Raw genomic sequence first — 17,279 nt, 5'->3', positions numbered from 1 at the left:
TACGAAAAGTTTAGTTTTCAGTTACATGAAGAGTGAAAGGGAGATGAGAGTTGATACTGGACCACTGGAAAATGATGCTGGTGAAGTAGTAATGGGGGACAAAGAAATGGCAGATGAACTTAATGAAAAATCTTCACTGTCTTTTCCGTTCAGCACCGCCCCCAATTGTCCCATTTAACCTGTCTTATTACGGGTGGACTTTAGGACCCGGGGGAGCTCAGGACCCGCCGCCCGCAACTGCTGCTGAATCCCCGGTGTTTCTGTTCGGTTGACGGATGCGGTGAACGAGTTAAAATTAATCAATCGACAATTCTTATGTCGTGTTTATTTCACTCCATAGAACCATAGAACACTACAGCACAGAAAACAGGCCATTTGGTGCTTCTAGTCTGTGCGGAAACTTTATTCCGCTCGTCCCATTGACCTGCACCCAGTCCGTAACCCTCCAGACCTCTCCCATCCATGTAGCTATCCAATTTATTCTTAAAACTTAAGAGTGAGCCTGCATTTACCACGTCAGATGGCAGCTCATTCCACACTTCCAACACTCTCTGAGTGAAGAAGATCCTCCTAATGTTCCCCCTAAACCTTTCCCCTTTCACCCTAAAACCATGTCCTCTCGTATTTATCTTTCCTAATCTAAATGGAAAGAACCTACTCACATTTACTGTCTTTACCCCACATAATTTTGTAAACCTCTATCAAATCTCCCCTCATTCTTCTACGCTTCAAGGAATAAAGTCCTAACCTGTTCAATCTTTCCCTGTACCTCAACTCCTGAAGACCTGGCAACATCCTAGTAAATCTCTGCACTCTTCAAACTCTCCAACCTCTCCATGGATACCTCATGTCTGAACTTTCTGAACTAACCTCCCATGTGGGACCTTGTCAAAGGCCTTACTAAAGTTCATGTAGACAACATCCACAGCCTTTCCTTCACCTACTTAGTTGGTAACCACCTCGAGAAACTCTTTGAGATTCATTAAACACGATCTACCATGCACAAAGCCGTACTGACTATCCTTAATCAGCCCTTGGCTGTCCAAATACTTGTAAATCCGATCTCTCAGAACATCCTCCAATAACTTACTTACTACTGATGTCAGGCTCACTGGCCTGTAGTTACCTGGTTTACTATTGGGGCCTTTTTTAAACAACGGAATAACATGAGCTACCCTCCAATCCTCTGGCACTGCACCCGTGGCTGAAGACATTTTAAATATTTCTGTCAGGGCCCCTGCAATTTCTACTCTAGTCTCTCTCAAGGTCCGAGGAAATATCAAGTCAGGCCCGGGGAATTTATCTACCTTTATGCGCTGTAAGGCAGCAAGCACCTCCTCTTCTTTAATCTACGAATGTTCCATGACACTACTGCTTGTTTCCCTTCCTTCCCTATACTCTATGCCAGTTTCCTGAGTAAATACTGATGCAAAAAAACTGTTTCAGATCTCTCCCATCTCGTGAGGCTCCACACATGGACGACCACTCTGATCTTCTAGGAGACCAATTTTGTCCCTTACTATCCTTTTACTCTTAATATACTTGTAGAAACCCTTCAGGTTTTCCTTCACATTATCTGCCAAAGCCACCTCATGTCTTTTTGCCTTCCTGATTTCCTTCTTTAGTATTTTCTTATGTTTTTGATACTCTTTAAGTAACTCATTTGCTCTTTGTTGCCTCTACCTGCTATACACTTCTCTCTTTTTCTTAACCAGATCGCCAATGTCCCTTGAAAACCAAGGTTCCTTATGCCTGCTAACTTTGTCTTTAATCCTGGCAGGAAAATGCAAACTCTGCACCCTCAAAATTTCACATTTGGAGGCATTCCACTTCCTGAACACATCCTTGTCAGGAAAAAAAAAACTTATCCCAATCCACTCTTCCGAGGTCTTTTTTCATTTCCACACAATTAGCTCTTCTGCTATTTGGAACCTCAACTCGAGGACCAGACCCATCCTTATCCGTAATTAACTTGAAACTAATGACATTGTGGTCACTGGACCCAAAATGTTCGCCTACACATACTTCTGTCACCTGACCTGTCTGGTTTCCTAATAGGAGATCAAGTATTGCATCCTCTCTCGTAGGTACCTCTATATATTGATTTAGAAAACTTTCCTGAAAACATTTCACAAACTCCAAGCCATCGAGCCCTATTACAGTTTTTTGGAGTCCCAGTCAATATGTGGAAAGTTAAAATCCCCTACTATTACAACTTCCTGTTTCTTACATCGGTCTACTATTTTTTTTAAATTAGTTTTTTATGCATTTTCTACATCGCTACAGATAGAAAAAAAAACCCCAAATCAAAATGAAGAAAATAAATACAGTGCAAAAATAAACATACAATAATAATATAATACAAAAAAGATAATTGAGAAAGCAGCCAAATTGAAGACATGTAAAATTACTTCCTCCCCAAGCCCAGTAACAAAAAAAACTGCAGTCCAACCACAACTCCAGTCCATAAATCAGGACATTCAAACCCCCAAAACTGTAAATACACTTAAAAACAGAAAATAATAATGCCGACTACCAAAAAAAAAAGAGCTGAAAGCAAGGGACCGAAAAAGAAACGTTAGTTAAGAGGAAGGGTATGAAAGTAGGTCTACTATCTTTATACAGATTTGCTCCTCCAATTCTCTCTGACTATTGGGCGGTCTATAATACACCCCTATTAGTGTTGTCACACCTTTCCCGTTCCTCAGCTCCACCCATATGACCTCTGTAGACAAACCCTCCGGTCTGTCCTGTCTACGCACAGCTGTGATATTTTCCCTGACTAGTAATGCCACTCCTCCCCCTTTCATCCCTCCCCCTCTATCACGTCTGAAACAACGTGATGTTTCATGTATAAACCTTAGGTGGGAGGTTATCTTTTTGTAATAATGTATTAAAAATAAATTATAAATTCTACCAATGAGAATTACAAATTCTCTTACTGAAGGATTCATATTCAAAATAGTATCCAACAAATCAGATTCTTGCATATATGGAAACTGAGATAATTATTTTTGTAAAAATGTCTAACCTGAAGATATTGCAGTAAGTGTGTATGAGAGAGAGAATATTTGCTAATTAACTCTTCAAAAGTCATCAATCGACCATCACAAAATAAATGATAATAAAAATAAATAAATCTGCAAAAAAAAAACAGATCCCCTTAATCACTAAAGATTAAATAAGTTTGGGAGAGAGAACTTAATATGACCTTTGTTAATGAAGATGGTCAATTCTTCTTTAATATGAACCAATCAGTGTTTAATTCAATTTAAAATTGTTCACTGTTACTATTTAACAAAGGAGAGACTATCTAAAATATTTCCTAACATAGACAATTATTGCGATAGGTATAAAACTGAAGTAGCCACTTTTTCACATATGTTCTGGTCATGTTCTTCATCAAAATCTTTTTGGAAATCTTTATTTTCTACAATTTCTAAAGCTCTGAAAATTAATTTACAACCTAATGTGCAAACCTTTGATTTCTGTCTTTCCATGCAGTCCTCGTATGACCTTTATCCTCCTCCACCTCAGTATCTGCTCTAACACTCTGCTTCCCCTCCCTCTGCAAATCTAGTTTAAACCCCCCCCCCCCCCCCCCCCAAGCAGCACTTGCAAATCTACCCGCAAGGATGTTAGTCCCCCTCCAGTTCAGGGGCAAATCGTCCCGTCGGAACAGGCTCCACCTTCCCGGGAACAAAGCCCAATTGTCCAGAAACATGAAGCCCTCCCTCCTGCACCATCTCCTTAGCCACGTATTTAGCTGCACTCTCCGCACATTTATATTTACAGGGACTTTACTCCTGACGCCGGTCCCGGGACCCGACCCGGAGCGGAACCGGAGCAGATTCTCAGCCACTGGTTTTCATCCCAGGTCGCGAAGAAAGGATAAAGTTTCCCCGTGAATTTATTCCCAGTGAAGGTGTGGAGATGGGACTTGGTCTCCGCGTTGTAAAATGAAACTGTCCCGGACTCGTAACTGAGATAAACTCCCACCCTCCTGGGGATGGGACCGGCAGCGAGACGGGACTCGGGGGAGGGGATACCGAACACGTCATAATCCCGATGTAACACGTCACCACGCCGCCCGATGACCCAGAATCCGATCTCCGGACTCAGTCTGAACCGTCCCTTCCTCTTCACAGACTCTGCGGCGACTCCCAGACACCAGAACCGATTCCCCGTCACCTCCACCTCCCAGTAATGTCTCCCCGATGTGAATCCCTCCGATCCCAGCACACATTCCCAGTGTGTGAATCTCTTCCCGGTGTCAGGGAGTTTCCTCCAGGTCCGGGTCCATCTCACACTCTTCCGATCCTCAGACACCTCGAGATACGGACCCGCCGTTTCCACATCCAGGGTGACAGAGACTGGGGGGAGAAGCAGAGAATTAGAGAGTCCCCGGGGATCGGGGGGAGACTCGGGCAGGGCGGCCCCGGGGATCGGGGGGAGACTCGGACAGCGCGGCCCCGGGGATCGGGGGGAGACTCGGGCAGCGCGGCCCCGGGGATCGGGGGGGAGACTCGGGCAGCGCGGCCCCGGGGATCGGGGGGAGACTCGGGCAGCGCGGCCCCGGGGATCGGGGGGAGACTCGGGCAGCGCGGCCCCGGGGATCGGGGGGAGACTCGGGCAGCGCGGCCCCGGGGATCGGGGGGGGGGGGGACTCGGGCAGCGCGGCCCCGGGGATCGGGGGGAGACTCGGGCGGCGCGGCCCCGGGGATCGGGGGGGAGACTCGGGCAGCGCGGGCCCCGGGGATCGGGGGGAGACTCGGACAGCGCGGCCCCGGGGAGCCTCGAGCAGCGCGGCCCCGGGGATCGGGGGGAGACTCGGGCAGCGCGGCCCCGGGGATCGGGGAGAGACACGGGCAGCGCGGCCCCGGGGATCGGGGGGAGACTCGGGCAGCGCGGCCCCGGGGATCGGGGGGAGACACGGGCAGCGCGGCCCCGGGCATCGGGGGGAGACTCGGGCAGCGCGGCCCCGGGGATCGGGGGGAGACTCGGGCAGCGCGGCCCCGGGGATCGGGGGGAGACGGGCAGCGCGGCCCCGGGGATCGGGAGGAGACTCGGACAACGGGGCGCCGGGGATCGGGGGAGACTCGGACAACGGGGCCCCGGGGATCGGGGGGTGACTCGGGCAGCGCGGCCCCGGGGATGGGGGGGAGACTCAGACAGCGCGGCCCCGGGGAGTCTCGGTCAGCGCGGCCCCGGGGATCTGGGGGGAGGGGATACTCGGACATCGCGGCCCCGGGAATCGGGGGGGAGACTCGGGCAGCGCGGCCCCGGGGATCGGGGGGAGACTCGGACAGCGCGGCCCCAGGATCGGGGGGAGACTCGGGCAGCGCGGCCCAGGGGATCGGGGGGAGACTCGGACAGCGCGGCCCCGGGAATCGGGGGGAGACTCGGACAGCGCGGCCCCGGGGATCGGGGGGAGACTCGGACAGCGCGGCCCCGGGGATCGGGGGGAGACTCGGGCAGCGCGGCCCAGGGGATCGGGGGGAGACTCGGACAGCGCGGCCCCGGGAATCGGGGGGAGACTCGGACAGCGCGGCCCCGGGGATCGGGGGGAGACTCGGACAGCGCGGCTCCGGGGATCGGGGGGAGACTCGGGCAGCGCGGCCCCGGGGATCGGGGGGAGACTCGGGCAGCGCGGCCCCGGGGATCGGGGGGAGACTCGGACAGCGCGACCCCGGGGATCGGGGGGAGACTCAGACAGCGCGGCCCCGGGGAGTCTCGAGCAGCGCGGCCCCGGGGATCGGGGGGAGACTCGGGCAGCGCGGCCCCGGGGATCCGGGGGAGACTCGGACAGCGCGGCCCCGGGGAGTCTCGAGCAGCGCGGCCCCGGGGATCGGGGGGAGACTCGGGCAGCGCGGCCCCGGGGATCGGGGGGAGACTCAGACAGCGCGGCCCCGGGGAGTCTCGAGCAGCGCGGCCCCGGGGATCGGGGGGAGACTCGGGCAGCCCGGCCCCGGTAATCGGGGGGGAGACTCGGACAGCGCGGCTCCGGGGATCGGGGGAGACTCGTACAGCGCGGCCCCGGGGATCGGGGGGAGACTCGGGCAGCGCGGCCCCGGGGATCGGGGGGAGACTCGGGCAGCGCGGCCCCGGGGATCGGGGGGAGACGGGCAGCGCGGCCCCGGGGATCGGGAGGAGACTCGGACAGCGCGGCTCCGGGGATCGGGGGAGACTCGGACAGCGCGGCCCCGGGGATCGGGGGGAGACTCGGACAGCGCGGCTCCGGGGATCGGGGGAGACTCGGACAGCGCGACCCCGGGGATCGGGGGGAGACTCAGACAGCGCGGCCCCGGGGAGTCTCGAGCAGCGCGGCCCCGGGGATCGGGGGGAGACTCGGGCAGCCCGGCCCCGGGGATCGGGGGGAGACTCAGACTGCGCGGCCCCGGGGATCGGGGGAGACTCGGGCAGCGCGGCCCCGGGGAGTCTCGAGCAGCGCGGCCCCGGGGATCGGGGGGAGACTCGGGCAGCCCGGCCCCGGTAATCGGGGGGAGACTCGGACAGCGCGGCTCCGGGGATCGGGGGAGACTCGGACAGCGCGACCCCGGGGGTCGAGGAGAGACTCGGACAGCGCGGCCCCGGGGATCGGGGGGAGACTCGGGCAGCGCGGCCCCGGGGATCGGGGGAAGACTCGGGCAGCGCGGCCCCGGGGATCGGGGGGAGACTCGGACAGCGCGGCTCCGCGGATCGGGGGAGACTCGGACAGCGCGACCCCGGGGATCGGGGGGAGACTCAGACAGCGCGGCCCCGGGGAGTCTCGAGCAGCGCGGCCCCGGGGATCGGGGGGAGACTCCGGCAGCCCGGCCCCGGGGATCGGGGGGAGACTCAGACAGCGCGGCCCCGGGGAGTCTCGAGCAGCGCGGCCCCGGGGATCGGGGGGAGACTCGGGCAGCCCGGCCCCGGGGATCGGGGGGAGACTCAGACAGCGCGGCCCCGGGGAGTCTCGAGCAGCGCGGCCCCGGTAATCGGGGGGAGACTCGGACAGCGCGGCTCCGGGGATCGGGGGAGATTCGGACAGCGCGACCCCGGGGATCGGGGGGGAGACTCGGGCAGCGCGGCCCCGGTATCGGGGGGGGGGAGACTCGGGCAGCGCGGCCACGGGGATCGGGGGGGAGACTGGACAGCGCGGCCACGGGGATCGTGGGCAGACTCGGACAGCGGAGCCCCGGTGGCCGACACGAACCTTTGACTCGAGGAAAGCAGATGTCTCCACAAGGGTTTTCCGCTGGACAGGGGAAACATCCTCCCTCACTCCTGCCTGTTGACCCCTGAAAGAATTTTGTGTTTCCATGAGATCTCCTCTCATTCTTCGAAACTGGTAACAGAGAACATAGAACAGCACAGCACAGGAACAGACCCTTCATACAATGTTCACATTCATTTGCGAGTGTGAAGTGGGGCAGTGTGATGGTTTGAGACAGTAAAGGAGGTGATAATGGGAGGGGAGAGATGAATGGCAGATTGAACCAGGAGTGGGAGGGGTGGAAACCCCGTGGGTGAACTGTGTGTGTACACGTAATGAGAAGCTGGAGGGGGCAAAGATGGGAGTTGAGGATGGCTTTGTCCCCTTTCCCACAACCCCATCCCCCGCAGCCCCTTATTAGGACAGAGGATGAATGTGCAGGAACCCTTAATCAACACAGGTCCTGATGAAGTGTTTCAGTCTGAACCGTGGACTGTTTACTCTTTTCCATAGGAACTTCCCGGCCTGCTGTGCCCCCAACAATTTGTGTGTGTTACTCTGCTTTAAATATACTCAATTATTTGGCCTCCACAGCTGCCTGTGGCAGATTCACTATCCTGTGGATAAAGGAATTCCTCCTCATCTCTGTCCGAAATGGACATCCCTGTAGTCGGAGGCTGTGCTTACCGTTCTCGACCCACCCACATCCTCCCAACATCAACTCTTTCCAGACAGGTGTCAGAAAGATCTGGCGAGACCCTTCATCAGGACCGGTGTAGCTTGGATTACCAGCATCTGCAGATTTTCTCCCGTTTGATTTTTAAAGCAGAAGTTAATAAGTAAACTTCTTGATCAGTCAGAGTCTCAAAAGTTATGGGGAGGAGGCGGGAGAATAGGGTTGAGAGGGATAATAAATAAGCCATTCTTCTAAACTCGCGTGAGTACAGGCCCAGAACCATCAAACACTCCTCATATGTTAACTCTTTCATTCCCGGAATTATTCTTGTGAATCTTCTGGACCCCCTCCAATGCCAGCACATGTTTTCCGATAGAAGGGACCCAAAACTGCTCACAATACTCCAAGTGTGGTCTGAACAATGCCTTATTAAAACCTCAGAATTACATCCTTGCTCTTGTACTCTAATCCTCTCGAAATGAAAGCAAACATTGAGTTTGCCAATCTTACCACTGACACAAACTGCAAGTTAACCTTCAGGGAATCCTGCACAAGGACACCCATGTCCCTTTGCACCTCTGATTTTTGAATTTCGCCCTGTTTACAGAATTGTCTCTGCTTTTATTCCTTCAATCAAAGACGTACCTGCCTAAGTTTGTACCTGCCAAACTCTACCTGTGCTACAAGATACTTATTCCGTATACTGGTGCATTCAAATAAGACCATAATACAAAGCAGCAGAAGCCGGCCATTCGGCCCTTCGAATCAGCTCCACCATTTTATCATGAGCTGATCCATTCTCCCATTTATTCCCACTCCCCCACCGTCTCACCATGACCTTTGATGCCCTGGCTACTCACATACCTATCAATCTCTGCTTTAAATACACCCAATGACCTGGCCTCCACTGCCGCAAGAAATTCACAGATTCACCACCCTCTGGCTAAAAAAAATTCTTTGCATCTCCCTTCTGAATGGGCGCCCTTCAATCTTTAAATCATGCTCTCTCGTACTAGACTCCCCTATCATGGGAAACAACTTTGCCACATCCACTCTGTCCATGCCTTTTAACATTCGACATGTTTCTGTGAGGTTACCCTCATTCTTCTAAACTCCATGGAGTACAGTCCAAGAGCGGTCAAATGTTTCTCGTATGTTAACCCTCTCATTCCCGGAATCATTCTAGCGAATCTTCTCTGAACCCTCTCCAATGTCAGAACGTCCTTTCTTAAAGAAGGAGCCCAAAACTGCACACAGTATTCCAAGAGAGGTCTTACCAGTTCCTTATAGAGCCTCAACATCACATCCCTGCTCCTATACTATATTCCTCTAGAAATTAATGTCAGCATTGCATTCACCTTCTTCACCACCAACTCAACCTGGAGGTTAACCTTAAGGGTATCCTGCACGAGTACTCCCAAGTCCCTTTGCATCTCAGAACTTTGAATTCTCTCTCCATTTAAATAATAGTCTGCCGATTTATTTCTTCTACCAACGTGCATGACCATACACTTTTCAACATTGTATTTCATTTGCCACTTCTTTGACCATTCTCATAATCTATCCAAGTCTCTCTGCAAACTCTCTGTTTCCTCAGCACTACCGTCCCCTCCACCTATCTTTGTATCATCAGCAAACTTAGCTACAAAGCCATCTATTCCATCATCCAAATCATTGATATACAACGTAAAAAGATGCGGCCCCAACACGGACCCCTGTGGAACACCACTGGTAACTGGCAGACAACCAGAATGGAATCCCTTTATTCCCACTCTCTGTTTCCTGCCAATCCGCCAACGATCTATCCACATATGTAAATTTCCCGTAATTCCATGGGCTCTTATCTCGTTCAGCAGCCTCATGTGTGGCACTTTGTCAAAGGCCTTCTGATATCTTCCTCCATGAGGACTTCCGCAGTGAAGACTGGTGCAAAATATTTGGTTTAGCTGCCATCTCTTTATCCCGCATTATTATTTATCCGGCCTCATTTTCTAGCGGTCCTATATCCACTCTCATCTCTGTTTTATTTTTTTACAATACTTGAAAAACAATTTGATATTGTTTGCTAACTTGTTTTACAATGACAGGTGTGTAAAAAGGGCCTGAAGGATCATTGGAGACCAGAGTCACCCCAACCACAAACTGTACCAGTTGCTACCATCCGGGATACGGTACCGCAGCATAAAAGCCAGGAGCAACAGGCTCCGGGACAGCTTCTTCAACCAGGTCATCAGACTGATTAACTCATGCTAACACATCTGTATTTCTATGTTATATTGACTAGCATGTTATACATATAATTCATCATAAATTACTATAAATTGCACATTGCACATTTACATGGAGACGTAACGTAAAGATTTTTAATCATGTATATGAAGGATGTAAGTAATAAAGTCAATTCAATTCAAATCAATTTCTTGTTTATTTTTTCCCGCCCAATCATCCTTTTAGTTTCTCTCTGTAGATATTTAAAAGCTTCCCAATCCTTTGTCTTCCTACTAATTTTTGTTTAGTTGTATGCCCTCTCTTTTGCCTTTGCATTAACTTGTCTTCCCTTGTCAGCCACGGTTTTACTATTTTGCCATTTTAGTATTTATTTATTTTTGGAATACATCTATCCTTCACCTTCCTCATTTTCCCAGAAACTGACACCATTTCTGCTCTGCTCTGATCCCTGCCAGCATCTCCTTCCAATTTGCTTTGGCCAACTCCTCTCTCAGACCACTGTAATTTCTTTTACTTCTCTGAAATACTACAATGTAAGACTTTACTTTCTGCTTATCAGATTTCAAGTTGAACTCAGTCATGTTGTGAGCACTGCCTCCTAAGGGTTCTTTTAACTACTCTCCTCTGGTTCAATACATAACACCCAATCCAGTAGAGCTGTTCCCCGAGTAGGCTCAACGACAAACTGCTCTAGAAAGCCATCACATTGCATTCAACAAACTCACTCTCTTGAGATCCTTTACCAACCTGATTTTCCCAATTGACCAACATGTTGAAATCTCCCATGATTATCATAACATTGTCCTTTTCATCAGCCTTTTCTATTTCCAGTTGTAATCTGTGGGCCTCAACCCACTGACTGTTGGGAGGCCTGTGTATGACTGCTGTCAGTGTCATTTTTACTTTTGCAGTTCCTTACCTCAACCCACAAGGATTCAACATCTTCCAATCCTATGTCGCATCTTGCTGCTGATTTACCAACAGAGCCACGCTACCCCCCTCACCCGACCTTCCTATAACACCGATACATTGTGAAACCTTGAACATTCAGCTCCCAACTACATCCATCCTTCAGCCACGTTTCCGTGATGGCCACAACATCATACCTGACAATCGGTAATAGTAGTAATAATAGCTACCCTTTTTAATTCTGCATCCCCAATGTTCTGATACTAACCCTGCCGGCTGGAATTTTCTCTTTGCATCTGTCCGCCCTATCTGACAGTCTGACTGCACGCTATCATTGCATTTTACAATCAGTCCTATCCCTTCACTCCAGTTCCCGTGCACCCCCCCCCCCCCCACCAAATTAGTTCAGACCCTCCCCAACAGCTCTATCAAACCTCTCTGTGAGAATATTGTTCTCCCTCGGGTCCCTTTTGAGCAGGTCATTCCTCCACCAGAACAGATCCCAATGATCCAAGAAGCTGAATCCCTGTCCCCAGCACCATCTTCTCAGCCATGTTTATCTGCCAAATTATCCTGTTTCTACCCTCACCAGCACGTGGCACAGGCAGCAATCCAGAAATTACAACCCTGGGGGTGCTGCTTCTGAGCGTTCGACCAAGCTCTCCAAATTCTATTTTCAGGACCTCTTTGCTTTTACTTCCAATGTCATTGTCACAAATTTACCAAGATATCTGCCTCTTTTCCCTCCCTCTCTAAAATGCTGCGGACACGATTCTAGGCATCCCTGACCCTGGCACCCAGGAGGCAACATACCATTCGGGTGTCCCGTTCACATCAAGAGATTCTCCTGTCTGTTCCCCTGACGATTCAGTCCCTGATCACGTCCACTCCCCTCTTCTGCCTCTAACAACAGTGAGAGATGCTGATCCGGAAGGGGGAAGACCTGCGTCAATCAGAGTCTGCACTCACAGGGCACATGAAGGGCTTGTGTATTTTCCTGACAATCCCTGTCACCACACTGATACCTGCTTTTATTCCCTACAATATCATCGTCAGTATTAAATTCCCAGCTCCTCTGGTAGATCCTAACTCATGTCCTGGTGTGTTAGTGCAGTGTGCCTGGGATCAGGACACACTGGTTCATCTGCCAGTCCCGTGTATTGGTTGTATTGTGACCCTGTGCTGGTGTGTTCAGGGGTCTGACATCTCCAGCTGCCCATGTGACAGTGATGCCTCCCAGTCGGTGGGGTTGATGTGAAATAAACTTCAGTTCCCCTTCACCCCAGTATTACAGACAATCTTTGCCTCAAATTGGAACTAAATTGAGCTTCATAAAACAAGGGGAAATGAATCTTTGTAAGTTTTACCTCGATTAATAGCATCAAGTGTTTCTCTCAGCACTGTGTTCAACAAATAGAGGTGATCGAATTTTTCAACCGGTAGGGTCTCATCTGTCACTGACAATTCCTGGACATTGTCATTAATCCTGTAAATATTAAACAGCTGGTTATAAATTGCTATTCTGAACTATTTTACAAATCCATTCAGGGTTTCAGTAAAGAGCCTGTCCTACCTTCTGTTCCGACGAGCTTCCTCCTGAAATAAATAAAACACAAATCCGATTAGACTTGGACTTACTGTCCATATCCTGAATTTCTTCCAAATCATTACCAGGTGTTGAAAATTCCCACTCCCGCAGTCACTCACACACACGGACAATACAGAACCATGGGGTAAATTACAAGGAAAGTTTCTGAATGTCAGACCATTACTGAGAGGATGAAACTTACAGGGAAGACAGGACAGGCTGTGCATTTTCATCTGGATATGACGTCAGGCTGATAGGATGGAGGAATTTAAGATCAGTGATGTCTGTGATTGTGTGCGGGTGGAGGAAGTACCTCTATTTATGGGGAGACTCGTGGGGAGATGTAATTCCAGATGGATTTTAACAAATTCCACTAGAAATTTAGTGAAGAGGATGTGGAACTCAGTGCCACAGGAGTGGGTGAAATGGAACAGCAGAGACTGACTGTAATGCGGAGGCTGGATAAACACGTGAGGGACCAGAGATTTCGGGGCACTGTTGCTGGTTGTGGTGAGTAGGTGGCAGGAGGATTGTGCAGAGGGGAAATTGAGAGGAGGAAATGGGCCGAATGGCCTGGTTATGTTTTGAATGATTGAACGTTCATTTGAATGTTATCTGTAAAAGTAAAGAGACAGTAATAGTTTCCCTAATCTGGCGGAAACCGGATATAGAAGATAAGTCTGATGTGTGGGTCAAATTCTTTGTTCTCACTGATTGACAAAGAGACCCTCACACCAACCGCACCAGACACACTCACAGCCAGTGACTGGAACCGGGAGTTAATGAGAGTTTTAGGGGATATTTAATGCAGAATTAAGGACACAGTCAGCAGCTCTGTGTTACGATCAGAGTAAATAATTTCAGAGAAATTTGCATTCTATCCTGGGATGTACAGAAGTTGTGAAAGTCCAGTTTTGGGACAACAACAACCCTGAATAGATGCATCAATTGTCAGGTGAGAAACAGTTTACTGACATTTGTAAATGCTGTGTGTAGGAGCAACACGTCTGTTTTCTGTCTGCATTGTATTCTGCGTTACGTGTTTATTACGATAACCAGTCACGTGAGTGGGGACGTGGTAAAAGCAAAGGGAATAAGTTACGTATTCATACTTTGTCCGGCACAGTTTTGATCTGGGGACGGGCGGATGTCATTCTGTATTTGTGTTGCAGCTTACTTTACAATGAATTACCCTGAAGTTTCATCGCTTCAAGATTGTATTTTGCTAATGAAGGACTGAAAGCGTATCTTGGACATTTTGAAATGTCATTATTGGAGTGATGGGAGGGTGCATCATGCAAGTATAACAACTTGTGTGAGGTCGCCAGCAGCGGCAATTGATTTGTTAGAATTGGCCGCTGTGCTGTGTTTATTTCAAATATACCACTGTTCATTTTGTGCCCTCTGAAAGAAACGAATTGAAATATAATCCCTCACCTTGAGAAACATCACACTGTCTTTTTGATCCATCTGTTCCTTTAACTTCGAGATTTCCTCCTGAATAAACCTTATATTCTCTTGAATCTCCCGAAGATTTTTCTCCATTGAGTTGAGAATCCTCTTCTCTTCTTCCCTGAGATCCCTGAGTAAGCTCTGCTCTTTCTCAGTGATAATCTGGCGCAGTTCAACAAACTGGGATGTGACGTGGGACTGAAGGCTGTGTGACTGTTCCTGTCGAATGAAAGGTGAAGATTAATATACTGCATTGCTGTGCTCTGTTTCCTTTTGTCGTTAAGTTCGGTCTATTGGAGTCCATGCTACTTCTGAGTGCATTCCCGTCAACACCATTCCCTCACGTTTTCCTGAAACCTATTCTCAGTTTATTGACCCATAAACTCCCATCTGATTCACACACACCCTCCCCACCTTTACAGGGTTAATTGTAATTAACCATTCATCCAGCATGTCCTTGGAATGTGTCTGAAACTGTCATGACCACAGGGAGAGCATGCAAACTCCACACAGACAGCAGCAGAGGTCAGGATCGAACCCAGGTCACTGGAGCTGCGATACTCTGCTATTCTGCATTAAATGGAGCAAAATTCGACAGTAATATCAGAAATTCCGCTCATGAAGCCTCACCCGAACTCCGGAAATCTTCTCTTTCTGTTGCTGCTCCTTTTCCTGGAAGTCTGATTTCTTTTTTGTGAGAGAGTCTAAGGAAGATTTTAGCTGATCCTGGAAGTCAGAGAGTGAAGGAAATAGAAACAAAGATGCATCAAAAGAAACAGGTGATCAAACCCGATTATCACACAAAATGCCGGAGGAACTCAGTGAGTCAGGCAGCATCTATTCAGGGAAAATAAACATTCGGTGTTCCGGGATGAGACCCTTCATTAGGACTGGGAAGGAACGGGACAGAAGCTACAATAAAAAGGTTGGGGATGAGAACCAGCTGACAGGTGACGGGTGAGACAATGTGAGGGGGAACGTGGGGGAGGGTGATGAAGTGAGAAGCTGGGAGGGGACAGGTGGAAGAGGTAAAGGGCTGGAGATGAAGGAATGTAATACGAGAGGACAATTCACCATGGAAGAAACGGGAGGAACTGGGCAGTTTGCGGCCCTGAATGGTGACGAGGGAGGAGGTTAGGAGTCAGGTGTAGCACTTGTCCCGCTTGCAGGTGTCAGTGCCAGGAGGGAGATCAGTGGGGAGGAGCGAGTGGATCAGGGCGATACAGGACGTGGACCGCGATCCGAATAGAGAGCGGAGAGTTGCGGGGTGAGGAAGAGGGCTGTGGGACGGAGAGATGCTAGAATCCCGTGGGAGAAGGCGAAAGTTGCAGAGAATGATGTGTTAGTTATAGAGGCTCGTGCGATGATATGTAGGACAAAGGAAATATTTTAAGTATTGAACTAACGTTAGTTTTTACCTTGTAGGTTTTAACAGCTTCTTTAATCGGCATGAAGCGGTGCTCTCTGTGTTCCTGCGCGTCTCTACAGATCACACAGATCAGTGTCTTGTCCGTTTCGCAAAACAGCTTCAGTTCTTCCTCATGTTCCTCGCAGTGAAGTTTACTTTCCTTCCCTTTCGGATTCAGGTTTAGATTTCGAGCTTTTTCAGCCAGATTTGCTAAGGCCCGATTCACCCTGAGGGTGCGGTCAGCAAACTCCTCTCTACATTCCGGGCAGGAGTTTCTCTCCTCCCTTTCCCAACACAGTGTAATACAAGAGCGACAGAAGTTGTGTCCGCACTCCAGTATAACCGGATCGGTGAAGAAATCCAGGCAGACGGGACAAATTGCCTCCTCGCTCAAACTCTCGACCTGTCCTTTCGAAGCCATGTTAACTCCCAGCACTTCCTGATTCAGAATGATTTCACTTTCCGGGAGCTGCTGATCCCCTGCAGTACCGCGATTGTCCACTACGCGCGCTGCAGACTCAGGGAGTGAACATTCTGCTGCTGGATGTGTTCAGTGGAAATTCTGGCTATTTCCATGTTAGTGTGGGATCAAAAACAAATTAAACAGGGAAAAGATAAGAAAACGCCCAATGGACTGTCTAAGCCCGGCGACGAGCGTAGGTGAGTTGGCCATATGCCCAGCAACCCCATCTCGTAAACACCTAGAGCGACAAAAAACGTTAGCTGAATGTCCAAAGGCCCCATCGCTCCGATCGGAAGGACCTTTCCGGATAGAGATCCTTCATCTGAACTGTCTCAACCCGAAATGCCGATTGTCCATTTCCCTCCACAGATGCTGCCCGACCCCCTGAGTTCCTCCAGCAGCTCGTTTTTTATCTTTCTCCATGTCTAACAGATTCAGAGTGGAGTGTAAAACGGTGGATAAGTAAACAGTGAAAACATGCCATTAAACTGGGGATGCGGAGAGAATATTGTGCTGTGAGGAGAGAGATGCAGTGGTGATGACCGACCTGTGGTTGCAGGAAAAAGCACAGGACTGGACTTTCTACGTCATAGGGTGGAAAATGTTAATTTTTCGGTAAGGTCCTGATTTCAACAGCCCTTCGTGAGAAAAACTTAATGACTTGACCCATGTCTGTCCTGTCTCCAATAGAAGCCCTGGTCTCCTTCACTCTGGACACAGATCAGATGTTGATACTTTTTTTTGTATCAAAATAAACTTTATACTCTTTATTCAGAATGATAAAACGTGCCAATACCTTTACCCAATGAATTTACATTCATTCTCTATTGGGTATTCTGTTGTCTGTTGTCGCCCATGTGCCCCCTGGGGTGGTGAACAATAATTGAGAGGCTTTCTCAGCCAACACGGCCTCTCCCAGTCTAGCAGTAGATAGACCCGATAGTTCCAATGGTGTCCCTGTAGTCTGGAATGTGTCAGTCGGCAGCATTCCTGTACGACAGGGGTTCCCAGCATTTTGTGCTAAACACCAGTACCAGTAACCGTGGACCCCTGGTTGGGAACCGCTGCTCTCCGGACATCTCGGTGTGATGGCAGGCCAACAAGTTTCGAGCGTCTTTCCCCGAGTTGATGATATTCCAGAGCACTCGCTGTCCGTTTTCCTGTGCGTCCTGGGAACAGCCCGAGGATCAGTGAGCCTTCTCTCACGCAGCTGCTGTGACACAGGCTCTTGCATCTTTCTCCACATATCTTCGCCAGCCCACAGTCCGCAAAGAGGCGAGTGACCGTCTCGTCTCCACTGCAGTTAGCTCGGGGCAGCGCGCTGTGGGAGTGATCTCCGGGCATGCAGCAAGGATCAGA

The 17,279-nt window shown here is 50.1% G+C and overlaps 1 protein-coding gene across 1 annotated transcript; it reads right to left on the bottom strand.

Annotated features, from left to right (window-relative positions):
* Positions 1 to 3,677: 3,677 nt before the first annotated feature.
* On the bottom strand, positions 3,678 to 16,201 carry LOC140719969 (E3 ubiquitin-protein ligase TRIM69-like). The gene is made up of 6 exons (XM_073034883.1): positions 16,082 to 16,201; positions 14,035 to 14,268; positions 12,583 to 12,605; positions 12,377 to 12,495; positions 7,196 to 7,327; positions 3,678 to 4,373 (listed from the first exon to the last, which is right to left on the bottom strand). The coding sequence occupies exons 1-6, from the start codon at positions 16,199 to 16,201 to the stop codon at positions 3,790 to 3,792; spliced, it is 1,212 nt and encodes a 403-aa protein (XP_072890984.1). The 3' UTR covers positions 3,678 to 3,789.
* Positions 16,202 to 17,279: the final 1,078 nt, after the last annotated feature.

The sequence above is a fragment of the Hemitrygon akajei genome, unplaced genomic scaffold, assembly GCF_048418815.1.
Source record: "Hemitrygon akajei unplaced genomic scaffold, sHemAka1.3 Scf000034, whole genome shotgun sequence".
Lineage (NCBI taxonomy): Eukaryota > Metazoa > Chordata > Chondrichthyes > Myliobatiformes > Dasyatidae > Hemitrygon > Hemitrygon akajei.
This window is presented reverse-complemented; position numbering and strand designations above follow the sequence as displayed.

Excerpts from the sequence above, each read along its gene's own strand:
- LOC140719969 (XM_073034883.1), bottom strand. The coding sequence starts at position 16,201 with ATGGGGCCTTTGGACATTCAGCTAACGTTTTTTGTCGCTCTAGGTGTT. Across the intron at positions 14,269-16,081 it reads GCTTAGACAGTCCATTGGGC|GAACAGTCACACAGCCTTCA; the intron begins GTTTTCTTATCT and ends TTCATTCGACAG. Across the intron at positions 4,374-7,195 it reads CTGCTTTCCTCGAGTCAAAG|TCTCTGTCACCCTGGATGTG; the intron begins GTTCGTGTCGGC and ends TTCTCCCCCCAG.